We start from the raw sequence: 22,628 nt of genomic DNA, 5'->3' as shown, positions 1-22,628 counted from the left end.
TCGGCATGATTTTCTTTTTCATTATGATGCTTTGAGACTTGATTATCACGAGTCCAGACACGGAGTTTCACACCGGATTACAATATTTCTGCCGATGCTCTAGCATTTCAGAAAATCGTTTCTTCATTTTTACTTTGTTAGTGCTATATACTTAGGGCACTCCTTCCTCGGTTGGACTTTAGCAATGCCATGGAGAGAGCCCGGCCGGCGCCTACGGAATGTTCGGGCTCATTTTACTGTGAAGGTGTACTTTCTGATTTTGTTTCTTTTACACTTGTTTGATATATTCGGGAGCATACGGCACGGGAAGCGATATATGGGCCACGAGAGCACAGGCTTCATCTTTGTTCTTTTTTTTTTCTTGTCCTCCCTTCGTCTGCTTGGGAAATAGGCAGAGATGGGGGTTGGGAGTGTGGGGTTGTATGTATGTACATGGCGAAGCGGGGGTAGGAGTAAAATGTACCTGGATTCTTTTCGGTACTGGATATATCCATATCTATATATATATACAATTGTTGCGAGATGTTTCTCAATCATCGATTGGGTCGATCTGGTGAAGCATAGATGCTGATCAGCCTGAATCGAGACCAGTGCTCAGCGGAATGAAAGTCAGGCGCATCGGCTGACAAGAGGTGACCACGGTGGAACAGTAGCACCTGCAGCCAGCTGCCGCTGCACGATTAGCCGGTTTTTCTCGCATTGATGCAGCATTGGTGGCTGCCGTCTCTGAGGTTAGTGGCTGCTTATATGCGCTCAGCATGATATAAGCCCACCACCATTACGACACCCGGATGTTTGACTTGTGTGCCGCTCGATCTCAGCGAACCCACAAGAGAAAATGGCGAGGCTGGCGAGGTGAAGGAATGCGAGCAACAAACAAAAACGGAGGGAGAACTGCACTGTTTGAGGGGTAAATGATGATTGTCGCAGTATCGGCATCGTGTGTGTGGCGGTAATACATTGTAATATTGATCTAGAGCTATTGTGACATTGGCAGCTATATCAGTACTTTACAGCCAGATGATGTCAGCCTGCTGCCGCAGTGCACCTTTGTATAGAAGGGCAAATTAATCCATCGCGTGATTTCCTATTGAACCTATTGAAGCGGGGTAGTAGCAGGGCAAAAGCGGCCGGCTGCATATCCCCAGGGGGGCAGGGCACTTCGGGTCTTTAGACCATCATGGCGGCGACGCCGACAGCAACGGCGGCGACACCGCCTGCCATGGCACCGTTGGTCGGGGCAGCGGCCTTGCTGCTGCTCGAGGAGCTCTTGCTGGCGCTGGCGCTGGAGGAGCTGGCCTTGCTGGCAGAGGACGAGGAGGACGAGGCGGCGCTGGATGCGGAGGAGCGAGCGCTAGAACTGCGCGATGGGTCGACATTGTCAGGACTTGCGGAGGAGGGAATGATGTATAGAGGAAGAGAGGATAAAGGCAGTGAATACATACGTGGAAGAGCTCTGGGCAGCAACGCTGGTAGCGGCAACGGCGAGGAGAAGGGCGGAGAACTTCATGATGAATTAATTGTTGGTTGGTTGATGGAGGATAGAGGAAATCTGGTATTATGGTGAGAGAGGAGGATGATGGATCTGAGTAAAGAAACAAGATGCAGATGGGCGGCGGCTTGTTTATGTAAACGGCGGGTGCTCGTTGGGCAGCCCGTGTTGTGTAAGTCGACGCTGGGACACAAAGGGACAAGACCCAGTCGATCAGGGGCGAAGCATCTTACTGGCTCAGCAACAGCAGTTGGGGGGGGATATTGGCATCAAGGCCCGAAAAACAAGAGGCGTCGAGACCGTTCTCCAGCCGTTTTTGCTTGCGCAAGCTTCTGATCTGTTCAGCGAGGAGGGCTGGTGCCAGCCCTGCCCGCCCCCTGGGAGATTGTCCCTCAGGTGGTTGACCTCTTACCGCTCTAGTCGTCTGACATCACTATTACGGATACGACTTTTCATTGGTTTTTCATAATTTCAATGCTGTCGACAGCCTTGCATGCACGTCTACTCAGTACAAGGTTGGCTGGGGAGGGTGAAGCTCAGCCTCACGATTGGACAATGTCAACATGCGGGCCTCCGAACCCGGGCGTCGCAGATGACGACGCAAGTCTCCCCCCCAGTGAGACATTGGGGAGAAGAATGCGCCGATCTGGATTCGTCGAATGAGAAAAATGTACATCTCATTTAGGAAGGTGCCAGGCGCTGGTGCAGGTAAAGAGGAGAGACTGCGCCCACGTATTTTGAGTCAAGGTTTGTGGCTGGCGAGGATTACGCAATGCAGCAAACAAAAAACGAGCTGGCAAGCGGACACTAAATTAACTAGTTACGGTCAACAATGAAGATGGAAGCGAGGCATCAGCCCGGGGCAAGGAGGCATTGGAGTCTTTTTAGCCAAGACGTGTAAAACGGGTAAATCGACAAGTTTTAAAGCTTATTTTCCTCATAGGGCTGCTGGCGACAACCAAAAAGAGTTTACGTTGGTCTTGGCAAAGGTCCTCCGTCCACTTGACTCTTCAGGTACCAAGTCAAAGAACTAACAGGGCAAAAAAAAAATAGGATACAGAAGAAAAATATCCATGACGAAGCTTTTGAATCCGGATAGCCGACCGACCATAGAGGGGATAGATGGAAACATTTTGGCAAAGGCCCAAGCAGTATTAGCCAAGGCTTATGTATGACGGCCTGCATCGTGCCATGATTATTAGCCTAATAATTACCAGACGATGATGGGAAAACCCCGCCCGCTCCCGATTTTCAAGGCCGAGCCAAGGCGCTGATCATCCGAGCGGGCTAGACTGGTCCGAAGGAACCGGGCTGAATGCAGCAGGGAAACAAGGAAAAATCGGGACGAAACGAGATGAAAGAAATGAAGCCAATTCATTTATGCCCGTTCGTATCGCCAAGCCACACACACATACGCATGCTTCCTCTTTCTTTCTGGGCGTCCCCCCCCTCCCCGCGGGTCGGCAGATGTAGTTTAATGTGTGTGTACTGACTAACTAGTATGAGACTATTGAATTGTTGTTTGAAAGAAGCAAGGCGCAAAGCGCAATAAATTAGCAAGGCGATGCTAAGGGGGGGGCTTCGGTATGAGCCGATGGCGCAGCCTACTTCGCCGAACGGAGAGCGGACTTCTTTGAGGCTAGGCTGAGCCAGCCTCCCCCCCGTCAGTTTCGTCAGCGCACGCCTGCGTCTGAAATGTCGCGGAGTGGTGGAGGAAATGAATTTTGGAAACGTTTCAGGACAAATAAATAGATGTAATAAAACGGCAAGAACAGGTGGGCCAGTCGGTAATGACGTCGAAAGTGCCACAGCCACCAATGACCATGCAGCGCACAGCGGACAGGTTCAGATTAAGCTTTTACTTATAAGACGGGCGTGCCCTTTTCGGCGGCTCTGAAAGTTATTCTTTCAAAAAAAAAAAAAAAAGTGTTTGGAGCACGACAAGGCTTGGCGAGGGCGAGAAAAGGGAGAGCGATACATTCCTGTCCTGGTTGAAAAGCGCAGTCGAGGAGCCATTGTGCTGTTGTAGACTTGCTGTGGGATTGCTCATTAGAAATCATGGTTGTGTGAGTTTGGCAGCATTGGATTCATGTGAGATTGAAAACATGACCTGAGCAAATATCGAGACTCTCAAGGCCTTTGAGCGCAAAAACGGAAAATGTGGCAAGGACTTTGGTGACGGATCGCAATCACCAAGCAAGTATCAGCTGCTGCACCTTACCCAAGACCTTGACCTACTGGAGACCCCAAGAAAAGACGGCGTGCGCGCTAACTACTAATCTGCCACATTTCGTCTGCTTCCTCGTCCTGGACCGTTTGGTAATAGCATCGCAACATTGAGTCCAAACTCGGTGATATCCAGGCCGACTGTTACAGAAGAGCCAAAATGTCACCCTCGCCCCGGCCTCCCAAACGTACCAAATAGCTGTATGAAACAAATCCATCCCCCCCCCGAATCGGGCCGCCCTTGTCCAGGAACGTCTGAGAGTAGCATGCATTCGACATCCTCTTTGAGATCGAGCCCTGCCTATCAGTGGTTTAGGGTCTCAGGCACGCGGTTCTGGCCATCGGCACATCCCTTCCCGCCGTAGACTTGTATGGGGTACGCCGACTTGAAAGCCGGCTCTACACCCAATTGGTGGAAATATGAGTTGCAAAAGAGGCTCAGTGGCTGACTCTCGCAAAGGCCAAGCTCGGGCAAGACTGAGATGTACAGAGGGTGTGTGAAGGTAATGACTCGGAGATAAGAACCCGGAAGCTTGACAATGTTCGAAATTACAACACGTACAGTCGGTTCATATTTGAGCTCGGACGTTTTTTAAGCTCAATGAGCAATAGCCTGTGGTTTACTTGATCATTCTGGACCTCATATAGCTTACAATGTGGTACGGAGTGGCCGCTTAAACGACGTGCATTGGGAAACCGCCCGCTCCAGCAAGACTCTACGCCACTCTCTATTTACTAGCCCAGGCGAAGAATTTATTTGGCTGGCGGATAAAAGGCGCGGCCAATCTTAGTTCACTAAGTAGTAGAGAATGCCTAATCATGGGCGCATGCTAGCTAGGTGCAGAGGCCGAATCCCTCGACTCCAGATACGGCCCGCTGAGTTTTACAAACTTCATGTAGTTGCACACGAATAATGTGGTCGCTGTTCCGATTGATGAGTTAACTGAACATATAAGCCATCTGAATTCGTTAGAGTTCAATCCCACCGGCCAAGGGCATTCACATTGCAACTCGCAGGTCGATACCGTTATTTGTGCTACAAGTGATCACACTTGAATCACGAGAAGATCATCAAAAGCGGCGAGATTGCAAACTAACAAAGGTTGTACGAGAAGATTGATATAGGTGTGCTCAAACCGATTATCAACGTTGACACGCATGTGGTGGTCAGATTGGTTTGCGACAAGGCCAAAGTTGAACTGGCGGGGTGATACTTGGGCAGATGTAGCAATAATTGACATCAAGTTTATACGTTAGAGATTACTTTCGAATTACTTTGGAGATTATTGATTAATCTAGAAGATTATCCTCTACAACAATTGTTTCTCTCGGCTTGTCCTTGGTTATTAGCATTGTTCAAGTGACACCGACCAATGCGCTATTCCAAGCTGTGCTGCCCCTCCACAGCTTGCTACTCCACCAGGCAACAACACACCCCGCCATTGACGTGAAGCTCCAACAAACTTGATCCGTCATTGTTGAACCTCAGTTGAGCTGCCACGCCATCTCGGCATCGAATACCAAACTCTACCGGTGCTCAAGTTGTTGGTCCCCACTGATGACATCTTCGCATCCCCCTGCGGATGCGTCCGCGCAGGCCACTGCGGTCGATGAAATGCTCGTCACAGGTACAGCTTCTATTTATCGGATCATCTGCTCTGCGCCTCCTGCTAACGCACTCACGTTTATAGAGCTGCCCAAGTTCGACCTCGATCTCTATATCCAAAACTACAGCGGTTCGTCGCCAGGCTTCTATCCGTCACGTACCCGCACGCACGACTAATCTCTTACGCCAGGACGGACACGGTTCGACCGTCTACTACTAATAGGCAAGAGCTGCGTGCCTCTGCAACTAGATGCATTGAAAGCTGCAATCGCAGAAGCAAAAAGCGGAAGAGATGTATCACGTTACAAACAGGCTTGGGACTGTATCCGCAAGCTGGCTCCCGACGAACCCGAAGCCACGCGGGACGAGGCTTGGATCGACGCCACCGAAAAGTCAAACAAGGCCGAAACGCAGCGTCTGGAATCGGAGCTCAAGGGCTATAAAAATAATCTTATTAAAGAAAGCATAAGGGTACTGTTGCAAGACATAGGCAACGCAGGCCATACAGGCGATGTATGCTAACGTGCTGGCATAGATGGGCAATGAAGACCTCGGTCGTCATTTTGAGGCCATAGGTAAGCTTAACGACGCGACCGAGGCCTACAGTCGCATGCGCCAAGATGTTAGCACTACGAAACACATCATTGATTGTGGCATGCACCTCGCCAATGTGTCGCTTTATCGCCGAGATTGGAACATGGTCCTCACCAACATTGGCAAAATCACCGGCGTGCAATCGCCAGACGAAGAGGAAACGTTGCAATCATTTGTTCGACTTCTCTCGGGTATCGCTCACCTGAATATTGGCAGCTACCTAGAGGCAGCAAAAAATCTACTCCTCACGGACTTCGCCGTGCCCCCAGCTCAGTACAATCACGTCACCAGTCCAAACGACATTGCCGTTTATGGCGGTCTCACGGCGCTCGCCACCATGGATAGAACCGAGCTTCAGCGTCGCGTACTAGACAATCAGTCATTCCGGACATTTTTGGAGCACGAGCCTCATATTCGCAAAGCCGTGAGCCTGTTTGTCAGCGGCCGCTACTCCAACTGCCTCTCCATTCTGGAGTCTTACCGCTCAGACTATCTATTGGATGTGTATCTGCGGCAGCACGTCAAGGATCTCTACAAGCGGATTCGCACAAAGTGCATCGTGCAATATTTTCTTCCCTTTTCACGCATCACTTTGGAAAGCCTCGATGCTGCATTCGGGCTACCCGGCGAGTCTCTGGAGGAGGAGCTTATGGCTATGATTCGCAATGACTTTTTGAATGCACGCATCGACGCCAGAAACAAGGTTGGCACGACTATATACACTTTTCTCATTGACGACCTTCTGACATTCACTTCTAGTTACTTGTTGCGGTTCAGCCAGATCCACGTGCAGACATGCAGCGGCAGTCACTGAAAGCAGCAAAAAAGTATGAAAGAGACGCCACCGAGCATCTGCGACGTATCAATATCATTTCTGCCGGGCTTGAGGTGCTCCCGGGCAAGGTGGAGAAACCTGGACCTCCGGACGAATGGTTTGATGAAAGGGCGAACGTGGCGTTGATGGAAAGCATGGAGACTGAGGAAAGCACCAAGGTTCAAGAGGCATAAGTAAAGCCTCGCAAGCCAAGCTTTTTCCGCAGACTCCTAGACCTATTGTAGCTGCATACATATTCCGCGTTTGGCACATTGTTTTTTTTTCTTGAGAGGTTAAGCATATTAGTACAGGCAAGCTGGCTGGTGTATTACGAATGAGTATGATGAATGAATTTTTACACACACATCTATCTTCTCGTAACAATTAGCGTGAATGGTTTGCAACAGCGCAAGGGTATATATTTTTATTCGTAATGCATGGTATAATGTGATATTGTACAAAACTGACTCTCTTTATTTCCTTTCTTATTCTCCCGCCTTATCCCATCAGCTGCCGCAAGTCTTCCGGCGGCCAGCGCACTTGCGCAAACGTCAAGCAGCGCTTGATGCTCTGCAAGAACTTGCGCGTCACCTCGTCGCCCATGACGTGGCCCTTTTCGCCGTCGTGCAGCTTCTCGCGCGCGCTGCGCTCGTGGATGCCGACCATGGTCACGCCAATCGGCCAGGCCGCCTTGCCGATGCTCAGGCGCAGGTAGCCGTTGTTGGCGTCGACGTAGCGGCGCTCCTGCAGGGCCTTGACAATCTCGACGACGGGCTCTAGCAGCGAGTCGTCGAGGTCGCCGGTTTCGAATTTGCGAAATAGCTATTATGATCGAGCCGAGTCCGGGGTCCTTTGTGTCAGCCTAGTAGTGGTGATGACGAGAACAAAAGTAGCGCCAGTTGCTGTTTAAGGGGAGAGGAGGGGGGGGGAGGGGAGGTAATGGGGTTGGGTGGCCTTACCGGCTTCATGTTTTCAATCGTCTGCAGCATGGCGTTGTAGGCAATCTTGCTCGCGCTGGTATCCCGCCGCTCCTGCTCCATGGTGCGCTGGTACGTGCGGAGCACCATGGTGAAGTAGCTGGCGAGCTGTCGGTACAGCCACGCGCGCTCCGCCTCGTCCTTGGGCACCGTGTCGACCTTCATGTCCTTTTCGTCGACGAGCTGCAGCGTCGTCGGGATCGGCCCGTCCGTCAGCACCGTGCTCGCCTTCTTGTACCGCCGCAGCCGCCCCGCGCGCGTCTCGCCAAACAGCACCGCTGGGTGGCCCAGCGCGCGCAGCTTCGCAAACAGCGCCTCGTCCGACACGTCGTCATCCTCCTCGTTCTCGGCGCCGCCGGTGCCGTCCGCGCTGTTGTTGGGCTTTGCCTGCTCGGGAAGGCCGAGACGCCGGCGCTTGGCCTGCTCTTCCTCCCACTCCTGCTCCTCGCGCCGGCGCCGCGACTCCTCGGCGAGCTTGCGGCGCTTCTCGTCGCGCGCTTCCTTTTCGGCGGCCAAGTCTTGCTCGCGCTTGCGCTTCGCGGCGGCCTTGGCCTCGCGCTCCTTTTCCAAGGCGGCTTGCTCGGCCAGATAGGCTTGTTTTCGTTGGGCTTCGAGTTCGGATCGCTTGAGGTACTGTTTCTTATTGTCGCTGTCGTCGCTCGCGGGCTTCTTACTCTTGGACAGCTCCTTACCCATCAAGGCTGCAAAGTCCATGGTTGCCTGAAGCTGCGTTGCTCGCGCAAAGATTTGTCAGCTGTACCTCGATGCTTTTCTATTATGTTTGCCAAGATATGGTGCTTTCGGCGCGGTCTAGAACTTTTCGTTTAATTTCGAGTGAGGCGAAAGAATGTCGTTGTTGAAAGTTGGATGTCGCGATCGAAAAGTTATCGATTGTGGCTATGTGGGGATAGTAGATCTCCGTCGAATGAGGTAAAGCGAAAGACGGTAATTAGAAAAACGCAACTAGATTACTCCGTACAGGTCTCTTCTAACACAGACGGAATTTAAGCCCACCTGCAAACTAACAAAAGGTCGCTAAATTGTCAGCTTTTGTGCCAATTAACAAGCGCCAGCATCGCTTAGACGACGGCAGCTAATTAGAGGTGGTAAGAAGGAGTTAAGAAGATGAAAACATTGGGAACAGAAAAGGATGGGGAATTAGTTGCAAAACATACACGAAACGATTTAGAGCAGTTTTTACTTAACTTCCTGTGACTTGAACTAGAGGTCTGGCCTGATTCGACTTGGGATAATACTGTGTTCTCGGCTATTTACCGGTTATTTTCACCGCGACTAAAGTTGAGGCCGTCACTGACCATCATCTTGAGATAACATTCCTCCAACGACTTATCGTCTAACTTGATAAAGTCATTGACTTCGGAGACTGTTCAACGTCCATTGATCCCCATAGTGTCGCAAATGTCGGACGTGGGCGAATCTCCGCCTGAGCCGCCTTTTCTAGTCCGCCTCTTCTACAACTCTGGCTCATTGATCCAGTATGTCCAACATCGTTGCTATCCATGGGCAGTCACTGACCTGTATCGTTCTAGCCCAGAAAATTTTGCGCATCCGGCATCACTCTCCTTCATCAACGTCTATACCTGGCCATCATGCTCTCTTCAAGAATTAGTACATGAGCTCGCGGATGCTCGACCAAATCCGCTCCCCTCTCCATCAATAGGCACAAGAGTCGTATTCCAGCTTGTTTACCCGGATTTAAAAAGTATAGGCTCCGGGTCTGCGGGTAGAAAAGCCAAGTTTGCCGTCAAGGACCTGGGCAGCTTCGTTATTGGTACTGGTGGCCCTGGTGCTGAAGACGATGAGGATCTCGGTCACAACGCTGGAGGCCGTAGGGGTACTATATGGACACTACAAGACGCGCATTTTGCGGCCGGAGACTACATTTCATGCGCATTACTGCCACCACTAGATGATGGATCCATCGCGCCTGCTTACGACGCCACAGAGTCACAGGAGCACCCGAGGCAAGCCCTGCCAGATCAGCCATCAGCCTTTGGTAACCGTCGAAATAACTTCAGCCAAAACTTCCGCGGTGGCTCCATAAATGGGAGCCCGCGATTTCCGCGTGGTGATTGGAGAGCAAACAATCAACGGCAACAACCTGGCCGTGGGAGGGGTCGCGGTCGTGGCAGAGGCGGTTGGTGACGCGGTTGATCTCTGCGAGAAGGGGGATTGTTCGATGCATATGTATGTATACCCAATCAATTGTCACTGTTGGGTTTCGGATGTTCGAAGGTGGTCGACAATTGATATTATTGCGGCACAAATGATCGATATATGTACACGGTTCTCCCTCAAAACCACACCATTCCAGATCTCTATTTATTTCTCGTACGCGGTGTCACCTTTTCTTTTCGCCCGTAGGTCCCAGAGACCCTGCAAAGTATCTCGTTAGATATGATCTTGATCTAGACATTTATTACTCACGTCTGTCTTGTAGGCAATGTAGCCCATGATGGCGGGCACCACGATGACGTACATCGTGGTGATGCGAGCAGTTCTTGGTGTCCAGCGGAAGTACTGTACGCGACTCTTCTGCATCGCTGTTTCTCCAAAGTTAGCAAAGCTCGGCCGGTTCGCGGTTCGGTATTCGGGGGAGGAAATCATGCGCACCCTGCAGCTTCAGGTAGGCCGGATCCGGCTTGACGTCTAGCGTTTATTCATTAGCTGGATCCAATTGATTTGACCTATGCAAACTCACTGAGGTGCGCCATCTTGGTTTGTCTGCAGGCAGTGTGAGTTGTGGTGATTGGGATGTCAGAGCTGGTCCGACAATGCTGGTCGGGCTTGATCGATCTAGTGCATTACATAATGCGAATTCCACCACTCTGATTGGTTGGTCGCAACTGTACTCGCATACCCTACATCGGGATCAGATGCGAATATCGCGAGACGGTTAATGGGGGTTTTGAGTTTGTTTCGTTGGTTTTCGAGAATAATCCCTCTCGATAGCGGATTGATAAAGCTTCTGACTTATTCTTGGTGATTCACATGTGTTTTCTTATGAATTCGCGTTTGTAATAATACAGCTCCCAGAATTGCGTTTGCGGTGAAGCATGTGGTACATGACCCTCGAGTTAGACAATGGCTCACAAGCTCTTTCGCCGAATTTCATTTAGAAATAGGCAGTGAAAACAACAGAAAGATTCTCTCATACATCTACTAGAAAATTAATATACATTTGCAGCTTGAGCGTGAACAAACAGCATAAACGCGGAATTGCATCACGTGACAGCGCTCCAATGGTGGCGAGCTAGCGCGAAGCTGCCTGTCCCTGATAGTTAGAAAATTACCCGTCTCAAAGAGTGATCCAGCCAAAATAGTTTCATCAACACCACGCTTGGTTGTTGCCTTACGCAGCTGTGAAAACGGCACCTCCTCCATCGGGAGAAGATTATTATACAACAGCGTTGGGTACTTTACTTCTCAAATTCTTGAGATTATAGTATCTTGCGCGTCGTGACACGCGCGGGCGGCGTGAAGCCATCAACTAGGCAGAGCATCGATTACTGACCATCACGACTGTTCGTCGAGCCTAAGAATGTCGCATCCGCCACCACCACCCCCGGGATGGGGACCTCCTCCCCCTCCACCGCCGCCGTCATCGCTGCCACCTCCTCCGTCAGGACCGGCCCCCGCGGCGCCCCCTCCTCCGCCAGGTTTTCAGCCGAGTAACCCTCACATTGCCAAGTTTGCCCAAAAGAAGCAGGAATGGCTTCGACATCAGCGCAATCGATTCGGAGAGAAGCGTAGGGGTGGCTTCGTCGAGACGCAGAAGGCAGATATGCCTCCCGAGCATCTGCGCAAGATTGTTCGCGACATTGGCGACGTGTCGCAAAGAAGATACACAAACGACAAGCGCAGCTACCTTGGCGCCTTGAAGTTTATGCCTCATGCTGTCTTGAAGCTCCTCGAAAACATGCCAATGCCCTGGGAATCAGCGCGTGAAGTTAAAGTCCTGTATCACGTCAATGGCTGCCTGACTCTCGTGAACGAGATCCCTCGTGTCATCGAGCCTGTCTTCTTTGCGCAGTGGGCGATGATGTGGACCTTTATGCGCAAGGAAAAGGCTGATCGAAGATTATTCAAGCGCATGCGTTTCCCACCCTTCGACGATGAAGAACCGCCGCTCTCCTGGTCCGAGAATATCGAAGACGTCGAGCCTCTCGAGCCGATTCAGATGGAGCTGAACGAAGAAGAAGACGAAGCTATTTACGAATGGTTCTACGATCACCGCCCGCTACTCGATACCCCGCATGTAAATGGACCCAGTTACAAGTCATGGAATATGACTTTGCCTCAAATGGCTGCGCTCTTTCGACTCAGCAGGCCCCTCATATCCGATGTCATCGATAAGAACTACTTCTATCTCTTCGACCTCAAAAGTCTCTTGACTGCCAAGGCTCTCAACGTGGCTCTGCCTGGTGGCCCGCGATTCGAACCTCTGTACAAAGATATCAACCCCAATGAGGAGGACTTCGGCGAGTTCAATGCAATTGACCGCATCATTTTTCGAAACCCGATCCGAACTGAATTTCGAGTCGCATACCCATTTTTATACAATTCGCTTCCACGAAGCGTACACATGTCCTGGCACTCGCAGCCTCAGGTCGTCTTCAACCGTCCAGATGACCCTGACCTACCAACGTTCCACTTCGACCGTCGCATCAACCCGATTTCGTCTCGTACTGTTGCACCGAAGAATGTCGACATTTCACTCGAAGACGAGCTCTTTGGCCCCGGAAATGACGAAGAAGACGAGGAGGACGGTTTCACACTCCCGGCTGGCGTCAAGCCGTTCCTTGCTGATGAGGAGATCGATAACGAACATACTTCGGCGGCCATTGAGCTCTGGTGGGCCCCCTTCCCCTTCAATAGACGTTCAGGACGTATGGTCAGAGCACAGGATGTGCCTCTCATCAAGCAGTGGTATCTTGAGCACCCCCCCTCTGATCGACCGCCTGTTAAGGTTCGTGTCTCATACCAGAAGTTGCTCAAGAATTACGTCCTCAATGAGCTGCACAAGAAGAAGCCCAAGGCGCACAACAACCAAAATCTTTTACGCTCGCTCAAACAGACCAAGTTTTTCCAGCAAACCACCATCGATTGGGTTGAGGCTGGTCTTCAAGTTTGCCGACAGGGCTTCAACATGCTGAACTTGTTGATCCACCGCAAGAACCTTACATACCTTCATCTGGATTACAATTTCAATCTGAAGCCTGTCAAAACTCTCACAACCAAGGAGCGGAAAAAGTCTCGATTCGGAAACGCCTTCCACCTCATGCGAGAGATTTTGAGATTGACAAAGCTTATTGTTGATGCTCAAGTTCAATACAGACTTGGCAACATTGATGCCTTCCAGCTGGCTGATGGTATTCATTATGCATTCAATCATGTTGGCCAACTGACTGGCATGTACCGATACAAGTATAAGCTCATGCATCAGATCCGTACTTGCAAGGACTTGAAACATCTGATATATTATCGCTTCAACTCTGGACCTGTCGGCAAGGGCCCTGGTTGTGGTTTCTGGGGCCCGTCATGGCGAGTGTGGCTTTTTTTCATGAGAGGTATCATCCCTCTGCTCGAGAGATGGTTGGGAAACTTGTTGTCACGACAATTTGAAGGCCGACACAGCAAAGGAGTCGCAAAGACGGTAACTAAGCAGCGAGTTGAGTCTCATTTTGATCTCGAACTGCGTGCCTCAGTCATGTCTGACTTGATGGATATGATGCCCGAAGGAATCAAGCAAAGCAAGGTCAACACAGTACTGCAGCATCTGTCCGAGGCTTGGAGATGTTGGAAGAGTAACATCCCTTGGAAGGTTCCTGGCCTTCCTGCGCCCATTGAGAACATTATTCTCAGATATGTCAAGTCGAAGGCTGACTGGTGGATCTCCGTCACACACTATAATCGTGAGCGTATTCGACGCGGTGCAACTGTCGACAAAACAGTTGCGAAGAAAAATGTCGGCCGTCTGACTCGTCTGTGGCTCAAGGCCGAACAGGAGAGACAACACAACCACATGAAGGATGGCCCTTACGTTTCTTCCGAGGAGGCAGTTGCCATTTACACCACGACTGTTCACTGGCTCGAGTCAAGAAAGTTCTCACCCATTCCGTTCCCTAGCGTTTCCTACAAGCATGACACAAAGATTCTGATCCTCGCTCTGGAGCGTCTCAGAGAGGCGTATTCCGTCAAAGGCCGTCTAAACCAGAGCCAGCGTGAGGAACTTGCCCTGATCGAGCAGGCATATGATAGCCCTGGTACTACTTTGGAGCGCATTAAACGATTCCTTCTCACCCAGCGCGCTTTCAAAGAAGTCAACATTGACATGAACGATAATTACAGCACCATCAACCCAGTCTACGACATTGAGCCCATCGAGAAGATCAGCGATGCTTATCTTGACCAGTACCTTTGGTATCAGGCCGATCAAAGACATCTTTTCCCTGCCTGGATCAAGCCTTCTGACTCTGAGGTGCCTCCTCTCCTCGTCTACAAGTGGGCTCAGGGTATCAATAACCTGAGCGGTGTGTGGGAGACTGAGAACGGCGAATGCAACGTCATGATCGAAACCGAATTGTCTAAAGTCTATGAGAAGATGGAACTGACCTTGCTCAACTCTCTCTTGCGTCTCATCATGGATCACAACCTGGCTGATTATATTACATCCAAGAACAATGTTCAACTAACATACAAGGACATGAACCACGTCAACAGCTACGGCATGATCCGTGGTCTGCAGTTCTCTGCCTTTGTGTTCCAGTACTACGGCCTTGTCCTCGATTTGCTGCTGCTTGGCCCTCAACGTGCCAGTGAAATCGCTGGACCTCCTCAGAGCCCCAATGATTTCCTTCAATTCCGCGACCGCGAGACCGAAACCAGGCACCCCATTCGCCTATACAGCAGATACATCGATAAAATCTGGGTCTTCCTCCGCTTTACCGCCGAAGAATCCCGAGATCTCATCCAGCGCTTCCTAACGGAGCAGCCTGACCCTAACTTTGAGAATGTCATTGGGTATAGGAGCAAGAAATGTTGGCCTCGCGACTCGCGCATGCGTCTGATGCGTCACGATGTCAACCTGGGCCGCGCCGTGTTTTGGGATCTCAAGAACAGACTGCCTCGCTCAGTCACTACAATTGAGTGGGATGACAGCTTTGCCAGTGTCTACAGCAGGGATAATCCCAACTTGCTATTCTCCATGAGTGGTTTTGAGGTTCGCATTCTGCCAAAGATCCGAAATCAGAATGACGAGTTTCCCGTCAAGGACAGCGTTTGGTCGCTCGTCGACAATACAACCAAGGAGCGAACGGCGCATGCCTTCCTGCAAGTAACGGAAGATGACATTGCCAAATTCAACAACCGAATTCGTCAGATCCTGATGTCTTCTGGATCGACGACATTCACCAAGATCGCTAACAAGTGGAACACTGCTCTCATCGCTCTTTTTACATATTACCGCGAGGCCGCAGTTTCCACAGTTGAGTTGCTTGATACCATCGTCAAGTGTGAGACAAAAATTCAGACCCGAGTCAAGATCGGCCTTAACTCCAAGATGCCTTCGCGTTTCCCTCCTGCCGTATTCTATACTCCTAAGGAGCTGGGTGGTCTTGGTATGATCTCCGGCTCTCACATTCTTATCCCTGCCAGTGACAAGCGCTGGTATAAGCAGACTGATACTGGAACCACTCACTTCCGTGCTGGTATGACGCATGACGAGGAGACTTTGATTCCTAACATTTTCCGATACATCATTCCCTGGGAAGCTGAATTTATTGATTCGCAGCGTGTCTGGACTGAATACTCCCAGAAGCGCCTCGAAGCCAACCAACAGAACCGCCGCCTTACGTTGGAAGATCTTGAGGACAGCTGGGACCGTGGTTTGCCCCGTATCAACACCCTTTTCCAGAAGGACCGCAGCACGCTCAGCTTTGACAAGGGCTTCCGCGCTCGTGCAGAGTTCAAGATTTACCAGTTGATGAGGAGCAATCCATTCTGGTGGACCAGTCAGCGCCACGATGGAAAACTGTGGAACTTGAACGCCTACCGAACCGATGTTATTCAGGCATTGGGTGGTGTCGAAACTATTTTGGAGCACACCTTGTTCAAAGCAACAGGTTTCGCATCTTGGGAAGGTCTGTTCTGGGAGAAGGCATGTCTCGCCAAAGGCACTATGCTTTTGAGATACGATCATAGCCAAGTGGCGGTAGAAGATGTCAAGGAGGGAGATTTGCTTCTGGGTCCTGATGGAGGACCTAGACGCGCATTTAATGTGGTCAATGGCAAGGATCGTCTATATCGGATCAACATCGGAAGCGGAGAAGAAGATCTTGTTGTTACTACGAACCACATCCTCGTCTTGCACAAAGAGAAGCTGAGTGGCAATGCGCCTGCTGTGTCAGAGGCTGACAAATTTGAGACTCATGAGATGACTGCTGCTCAGTTTGCTGCAATGGAGCCTGCGGAAAGAGCAAAGTTCAGATTATTTCGCTCATCTGGTAATGATTCGGCGGGCAAAAAGGCTGAAGTCCACAGGTTCGGCATCGAAAGCATCACACTTGAGTCCGAATCCACAGAATGGGCAGGCTTCCGCGTGGATGGGGACCAGTTATATCTTCGCCATGATAATCTCGTGCTTCACAACAGTGGTTTTGAAGAGAGCATGAAATTCAAGAAGCTGACCAATGCTCAACGATCCGGTCTCAACCAGATTCCTAACCGTCGCTTCACATTGTGGTGGTCGCCAACCATCAACAGAGCCAACGTCTATGTCGGTTTCCAGGTGCAGCTTGATTTGACTGGTATCTTCCTTCACGGCAAAATCCCAACACTGAAGATCTCTTTGATTCAGATATTCCGGGCACATTTGTGGCAAAAGATTCACGAGTCTGTTGTCATGGATATGTGTCAGGTTTTTGACCAGGAATTGGAAGCTCTCGGCATTGAAACTGTGCAAAAAGAGACCATTCATCCCCGCAAGTCCTACAAGATGAACAGCTCATGCGCTGATATTCTGCTCTTTGCAAGCCACAAGTGGAATGTTACGCGCCCGTCGCATCTCAATGATACGAAGGATGTAATTGAACCTACGACAACGAACAAGTTCTGGATTGATATTCAGCTTCGCTATGGTGATTACGATTCTCATGACATTGACCGATACACGAGAGCCAAGTATCTCGACTACACAAGCGACAGTGCCAGTATCTACCCATCTGCTACCGGCCTGATGATCGGTATTGATTTGGCTTACAACATGTACTCGGCTTTCGGAATGTTCTTCCCTGGACTGAAGGTTCTTGTCCAGCAGGCCATGGCCAAGGTCATGAAGGCCAACCCTGCCCTCTATGTCTTGCGAGAGCGCATTCGCAAGGGTCTTCAGCTCTATGCCTCCGAGAGCAACCAAGAATTTCTCAACTCTCAGAACTATTCCGAACTTTTCAGTCAGAAGACTCAGCTGTTCATCGATGATACCAATGTCTACCGTGTCACCATTCACAAGACATTCGAAGGCAACTTGACCACGAAGCCCATCAACGGTGCCATTTTCATCTTCAACCCTCGTACAGGCCAGTTGTTCTTGAAGATTATCCACACCAGTGTTTGGGCCGGACAGAAGCGTCTGGGACAGCTCGCCAAGTGGAAGACGGCTGAAGAAGTTGCGGCCCTCATCCGATCTCTGCCTGTTGAAGAGCAGCCGAAGCAGCTCATCGTCACTCGAAAGGGTCTACTTGATCCGCTTGAAGTGCAGCTGGTTGACTTCCCCAATATCTCCATTCGTGCCTCTGAGCTGCAGCTTCCGTTCCAGGCCGCCATGAAGGTTGAGAAGCTTGGTGACATGATTCTCCGTGCCACAGAGCCCCAGATGGTTCTCTTCAACCTGTATGACGAATGGCTAAAGAGCATCTCGTCATTCACTGCGTTTTCACGTCTCGTCCTTATTCTGCGTGCTCTGCATGTCAACCCCGACAAGACGAAGCTCATTCTTCGTCCTGACAAGACCATCATCACGCTGGAGCATCACATCTGGCCATCACTGACAGATGAAGAATGGATCAAGGTTGAGACGCAACTGCGCGATCTTATTCTGAATGATTACGGCAAAAAGAACAACGTCAATGTGTCTAGTCTGACGAGCAGTGAAGTACGAGACATCATCCTGGGTATGGAAATTTCTGCACCTTCCATGCAGAGACAACAAGCGGCCGAAATCGAGAAGCAGCAGCAAGAGCAGGCTCAGCTCACCGCCGTTACCACCAAGACGCAAAATGTGCACGGAGAAGATCTCATTGTTACGACCACGTCGCAATTTGAGCAGCAGACGTTTGCCTCCAAGACTGAGTGGCGCACACGTGCCATTGCGACGTCAAACTTGCGCACGCGTGCCAAGAACGTCTACGTCTCTCCCATGGACAATGACCTCGACGACGTCACCTACGTCATGCCAAATAACATTTTGAAGAAGTTTATCACTATTGCTGATCTGCGTGTGCAAGTCGCTGGCTACCTCTACGGCGCTTCTGCGCCCGACAATGACCAGGTCAAGGAGATCAAGTGCATCGTCATGATTCCACAAGTCGGAGGCCTCCGCAACGTGCAGCTCCCGCAGCAGCTGCCGCAAAGCGACTTTCTCGAGGGCATGGAGCCACTCGGCATCATCCACACGGCGTCGGGTAGTGAGTTGCCCTACATGGCGGCTGCCGACGTGACGGAGCACGCCAAGCTGCTCGACGCGCACAGCTCCTGGGACAAGACCAATACAGTGACTGTATCCGTCGCCTTTACGCCCGGCAGCGTCTCACTGTCGGCCTGGGGCCTCACGCCGCAAGGGTACCAATGGGGCGTCGAGAACAGGGATTTGCAGAGTGACCAGCCGCAGGGCTTCACGACCACCATGGGTGAGAAGCGCAAGCTGCTCCTGAGCCCGCGCTTCCGCGGCTTCTTCCTCGTGCCCGACAACGGTCGCTGGAACTATAGCTTCATGGGCAGCGCGTTTGCAGGCATGGAGAAGAAGAGCGTACACGTCAAGCTTGACACGCCGCTGCCGTTTTACAGCGATCAGCACCGGCCTGTGCACTTTCACAGCTTTGCGGAGCTCGAGGATATTGGCGTTGATCGTTCCGACAACTTTGCATAAATGGATTCTAATAGAGAGAAGAAATCAGGGAAATAATATTGGAGAAGGAAAAGGGGTTTGCATAAAAAAGGATGCAACGAGGCGTTGAAAGTTGAGAGGGACATTTATTGTTGCATCATTGTACTTTTCTGTCTGTTTGTCAAATTTGATTCCATCTGTTGAGGAGCATAACTGCCTGTTATGCCCATGATAGTCTCTGTAGTACTAGCTTTGTTGGTCATACTTGATGGGTTCAAAAATAGAAAGAGCTTTGAGACATTGTTACAATACTATGTACCCCGTAGCTTGCAGGTGATAGCGTCAATGGATGTGCGAGACGGTCAAAACAGGGCAAGTATCCGGACTATTGTTTAGGCCCATGCGTGCGAAGAAATTAGAGCATCGGCATTGACACGTGCGAGCAGATGAAGCGGACATGTCGCCGCCAAATGCGCCGCGTTGCCAAGCCTAGAAAGAAAAAGTCATGCCTAACATGCATCATGGGAATAGTTGGGGTAAAGATGCGCAAAGCCGCTCGCGACAACTTGCACGGCGAGGCTTGTTCGGAGCGATCGTCTTTGTGAGAGGTGGCGTAGATGAGATGACGTCTCAGCTGGCGTCACGGTGAAGCAGTTCATGAAGCGGAGGGTCAAGAAGCAATGCAACTCACCGGGGTAGCCTTGCATGCATACTGGCGTAATTTAGCCAAGGACAGCGAAGGCAACAGCGCTGAAGAGCTGCCGGAAGCTTAAGCCGGAGGTTGTGGCGCCGCCTCAAGAGACAAGAGTTTAGGCGAGTCGGAGAGCAGAGTCAAATTGGACTATTTTATGCATTATGCACGTTCAATCTGTTATCCCACATCGCACGTCCACAAGGTTGGCCTGGGCAGGGGGCGGAGGGAGGGCCGCAGGGTTGCTCGCAGATGGGCAACGCCAAAGGGGGCTTGGGGGCGCGTCACAGACAGGTTAGACTCGAGGTCGAACAACAAGGTGAGCCGAGAGGAGCGAGAAGAGAGGCCAAGCAGGCGGGAGAGTGGCGGGAGACCAGCCACCAGCCTCTGGCGAGCTATTAAGCTCGTGGGCAGGCAGGCCCCCGTGGTGGGCCATGACGACACAATCGTTGCAGCTGTAAAGGGAGAGGCTGAGCGAGAGGCGGCTGGTATTACCAGAGCATGGGATAATGAGGGATCGCGCTGAAAGCAACCGACTAGTGACTTGAGACGGGCACGCCCACAATAAAGGCGGGCGGTGTCTTATTTTCTTGAGGATTCGATTCGTGTCTTGGTCCGATATGCTGGTCCAACGCCAAGCGACATGGGCAAAGGGGACCACGGCGAGCAAGCTTTCGAGGAGTAGCGGGAATGGCGCTATAACTCTGGAGAGAGATTGACTCAGACATGGGCGCCACCAGGCGATTTTGACAGGTGAGCAGGGCTAATTTTGGGGTGTACGAAGTACTTGTAGGACGTGCGGATGTACGGGCGTATGGACCGTGGTAAGTGCTTGTGAGGCTGGTGACTCGTGTGCGAGGTCCGCCGAGGACGCGACGGCACAAGTCGGAGGCATCTGGGTACGTCTGCGAATGTTGGATGCTTTTCTTCTTTTTCGGTCAAAGGAGGCCTTGTATTGGATCAATGGAGAGGCATCGAGCAGCCAGCCGGGACTAGCCGCAGCGCAGGGTGCAGCGCACACTACATTCCTGGGCTGGTTGTTGGCACAGCGTGCACTGCAAAGGGGAACAACCATACCTGGGAGCGCGCACAGTCGACGGACGAGGTAATTAGAAACGGAGATGGCCGCCAGAAAGTTTTGGTTCGAATCACGAACGCAAAGTGGGAATAATTGGCCCCATCGCAGGCAGGGCGAAGATGGAGGGTGGATGGATAGATGCTGGCAGAAAGCCTGAGAGGGGAAGGAAATTAGAAGGACTGGGGCTATGGAGATACGGGCGTTGGATGAGGCGGTTTTGACTTGGGACGGGAGGCTTTTTCTGGTCTTGACAGGAGAGCAAGAGAGGCAGCTCAGAGGCTCAGAGGGGAAAGTGTTTGAGTTGCTTGGAGGAAAAGGCTGCAGTACTTGGTGCTAGGTAGTAGCCTGGTGGTGGTGCGGCGTGCCTGGGCCGCTGGGCGGAGGTTAACCGGGGGCGCGGCGGACCAGGCTTTACGAGTAAGGAAGGAGGGGCACGCCCGCCGTTGGGGCGCTTCTTCCCTGCCAATTTTACTGTGGGTAACATACTTTTGTACGGAGTACCCAGTTGCCAGCCCCAGTCAGGTACCCAGCTGCCAGCTATTTAGTATTTACCAATGCACCTACGAGTACGTATACGTACGTACGCATGGGGCTCTGGGTATCGCTGCCTGGATATCGCTGCCTGGGTATCGCTGCCTGGGTATCGCTGCGACAAGAGCAAACGGCGATTGACTGAGAGAAAAGACGGGCCGACAGCAACAAACGGGCTCACTGCAGACGCATAGATAGGTAGGTAGGTAGGTAGGTAGGTAGGTAGAGATTAAGACAGGGAATTCTTCCTTCACCAAAACACCATAGCCGAAATTACCAGATTGGCCATCATCATGGCCGCTTCATCCATCACCACCAACGCTCCAACGCTATCATTATCAGCCAGCATCATCGTCATCGCCACCACCCTCGCCTCGCTCCTCGGCAAAATTGATGCACACCAATCCGACCCCCCAAATGAATCCCCCTTCCCCCCCTCCAATGCCAATGCTGGCTGCATGGGTAGAGTTCGGATTGGATGGCCTCTCTTTTAAATCAGCCCACTCTCCATACATTCATCCAGGACCGTTTCCACCTGCACCTGCACATGCGCATCGCACACACACCCTGGCCTGGCCCATCTCCCACCGCCCGCCATCCCACATCGATGTATGTACATCAGCTGCGCCGCCGCTCGGCTCGGCATTGATTCTATCACCATGTACCCGTACTCGCCATGAGACAACTCAGCCTACACCACAGCCAGACAGCCTGCGGACCTGCACCAACACATGCTAACCTGTCAGCGTACCTGCCAGTCCTTCACCATGGCTCCTTCATCAGATAAACCGACCGGTCGGTGAATGCCTTTTGGCCTCGAGCTATGCTGCGACGCCCCCGCTGGTTTCGATCCCCCACAACGGAGCTTTCCTCTGTATCGCCCATTGGACTCCTTCGTTAGTCGCTACCGTCTCAAGTCTTGCCTAGCATGGATTCCTCATCCTCATCTTCGTCGCCGCATGCCAAGTTACGCATCGTCTTCATTTCTTGACACGAATATGTCTCCTCTTGCTGCCCACTGGCTTGCGCCTATCTTGCATAGTTCTCCGCGCCTTCATCATCTGCCTGTTGCGCGTTCCGGAGCACCAGCCAAGTTCTAGCTTCACGTCTGATTTTTTTTTTTAAAAAAAAGATTCCAGTCCGTCGAGATCCACGCCTATAACAGAACCTGGTTCGGGCCACATCTCCGACCCTTTTTTTTTCTTCATAGTCCATCGAGCTACGGATACACGCCGCCCTTGTTGATTGCAATCCAATGTGCACAGACATGGCTGGCTCTGCCGGCCCTTGAGTTCAAGAGCCACCAATCTATCCTTTCGCCCGCACGCCCAGTTGCAGTCAGTCTGATCTTTAAGCTGCGGACGGCTTGTGACATTCATCCCGCATAATACTCCAGCCACTAACAAGTTGAGCCAAGCCTGAAGCCAGGCACACCACAAGGACAAGATACCACCTTTCACACACGCGCGTCAACCTGAGCGCTCAAACCATTCTGAC

The 22,628-nt window shown here is 51.5% G+C and overlaps 6 protein-coding genes across 6 annotated transcripts; 3 read left to right on the top strand and 3 right to left on the bottom strand.

Moving 5' to 3' along the window:
* Window positions 1-1,170: 1,170 nt before the first annotated feature.
* Window positions 1,171-1,510, bottom strand: BBA_03268 (uncharacterized protein; the record flags this gene model as incomplete). The annotated part of the gene is made up of 2 exons (XM_008598365.1): window positions 1,171-1,360; window positions 1,446-1,510. 2 exons carry the CDS (start codon window positions 1,508-1,510, stop codon window positions 1,171-1,173), a joined length of 255 nt encoding a protein of 84 aa, XP_008596587.1.
* Window positions 1,511-5,333: 3,823 nt separating this feature from the next.
* On the top strand, window positions 5,334-6,926 carry BBA_03267 (26S proteasome subunit RPN7; the record flags this gene model as incomplete). The annotated part of the gene is made up of 4 exons (XM_008598364.1): window positions 5,334-5,454; window positions 5,515-5,795; window positions 5,860-6,621; window positions 6,678-6,926. 4 exons carry the CDS (start codon window positions 5,334-5,336, stop codon window positions 6,924-6,926), a joined length of 1,413 nt encoding a protein of 470 aa, XP_008596586.1.
* A 304-nt stretch (window positions 6,927-7,230) lies between these two features.
* Window positions 7,231-8,423, bottom strand: BBA_03266 (Prp18 domain-containing protein; the record flags this gene model as incomplete). Its single annotated transcript, XM_008598363.1, has 2 exons — window positions 7,231-7,554; window positions 7,692-8,423. 2 exons carry the CDS (start codon window positions 8,421-8,423, stop codon window positions 7,231-7,233), a joined length of 1,056 nt encoding a protein of 351 aa, XP_008596585.1.
* A 705-nt stretch (window positions 8,424-9,128) lies between these two features.
* Window positions 9,129-9,875, top strand: BBA_03265 (Sin3 associated polypeptide p18; the record flags this gene model as incomplete). The annotated part of the gene is made up of 2 exons (XM_008598362.1): window positions 9,129-9,205; window positions 9,260-9,875. 2 exons carry the CDS (start codon window positions 9,129-9,131, stop codon window positions 9,873-9,875), a joined length of 693 nt encoding a protein of 230 aa, XP_008596584.1.
* A 177-nt stretch (window positions 9,876-10,052) lies between these two features.
* BBA_03264 (NADH:ubiquinone oxidoreductase 6.6kD subunit) lies at window positions 10,053-10,444 on the bottom strand (the record flags this gene model as incomplete). The annotated part of the gene is made up of 4 exons (XM_008598361.1): window positions 10,053-10,106; window positions 10,158-10,273; window positions 10,344-10,379; window positions 10,432-10,444. 4 exons carry the CDS (start codon window positions 10,442-10,444, stop codon window positions 10,053-10,055), a joined length of 219 nt encoding a protein of 72 aa, XP_008596583.1.
* Window positions 10,445-11,271: 827 nt separating this feature from the next.
* Window positions 11,272-18,873, top strand: BBA_03263 (pre-mRNA processing splicing factor 8; the record flags this gene model as incomplete). Its single annotated transcript, XM_008598360.1, has 1 exon — window positions 11,272-18,873. One exon carries the CDS (start codon window positions 11,272-11,274, stop codon window positions 18,871-18,873), a length of 7,602 nt encoding a protein of 2,533 aa, XP_008596582.1.
* Window positions 18,874-22,628: the final 3,755 nt, after the last annotated feature.

Source organism: Beauveria bassiana (assembly GCF_000280675.1).
Source record: "Beauveria bassiana ARSEF 2860 unplaced genomic scaffold BBA_S00007, whole genome shotgun sequence".
NCBI classification, from domain to species: domain Eukaryota; kingdom Fungi; phylum Ascomycota; class Sordariomycetes; order Hypocreales; family Cordycipitaceae; genus Beauveria; species Beauveria bassiana.
This window is presented reverse-complemented; position numbering and strand designations above follow the sequence as displayed.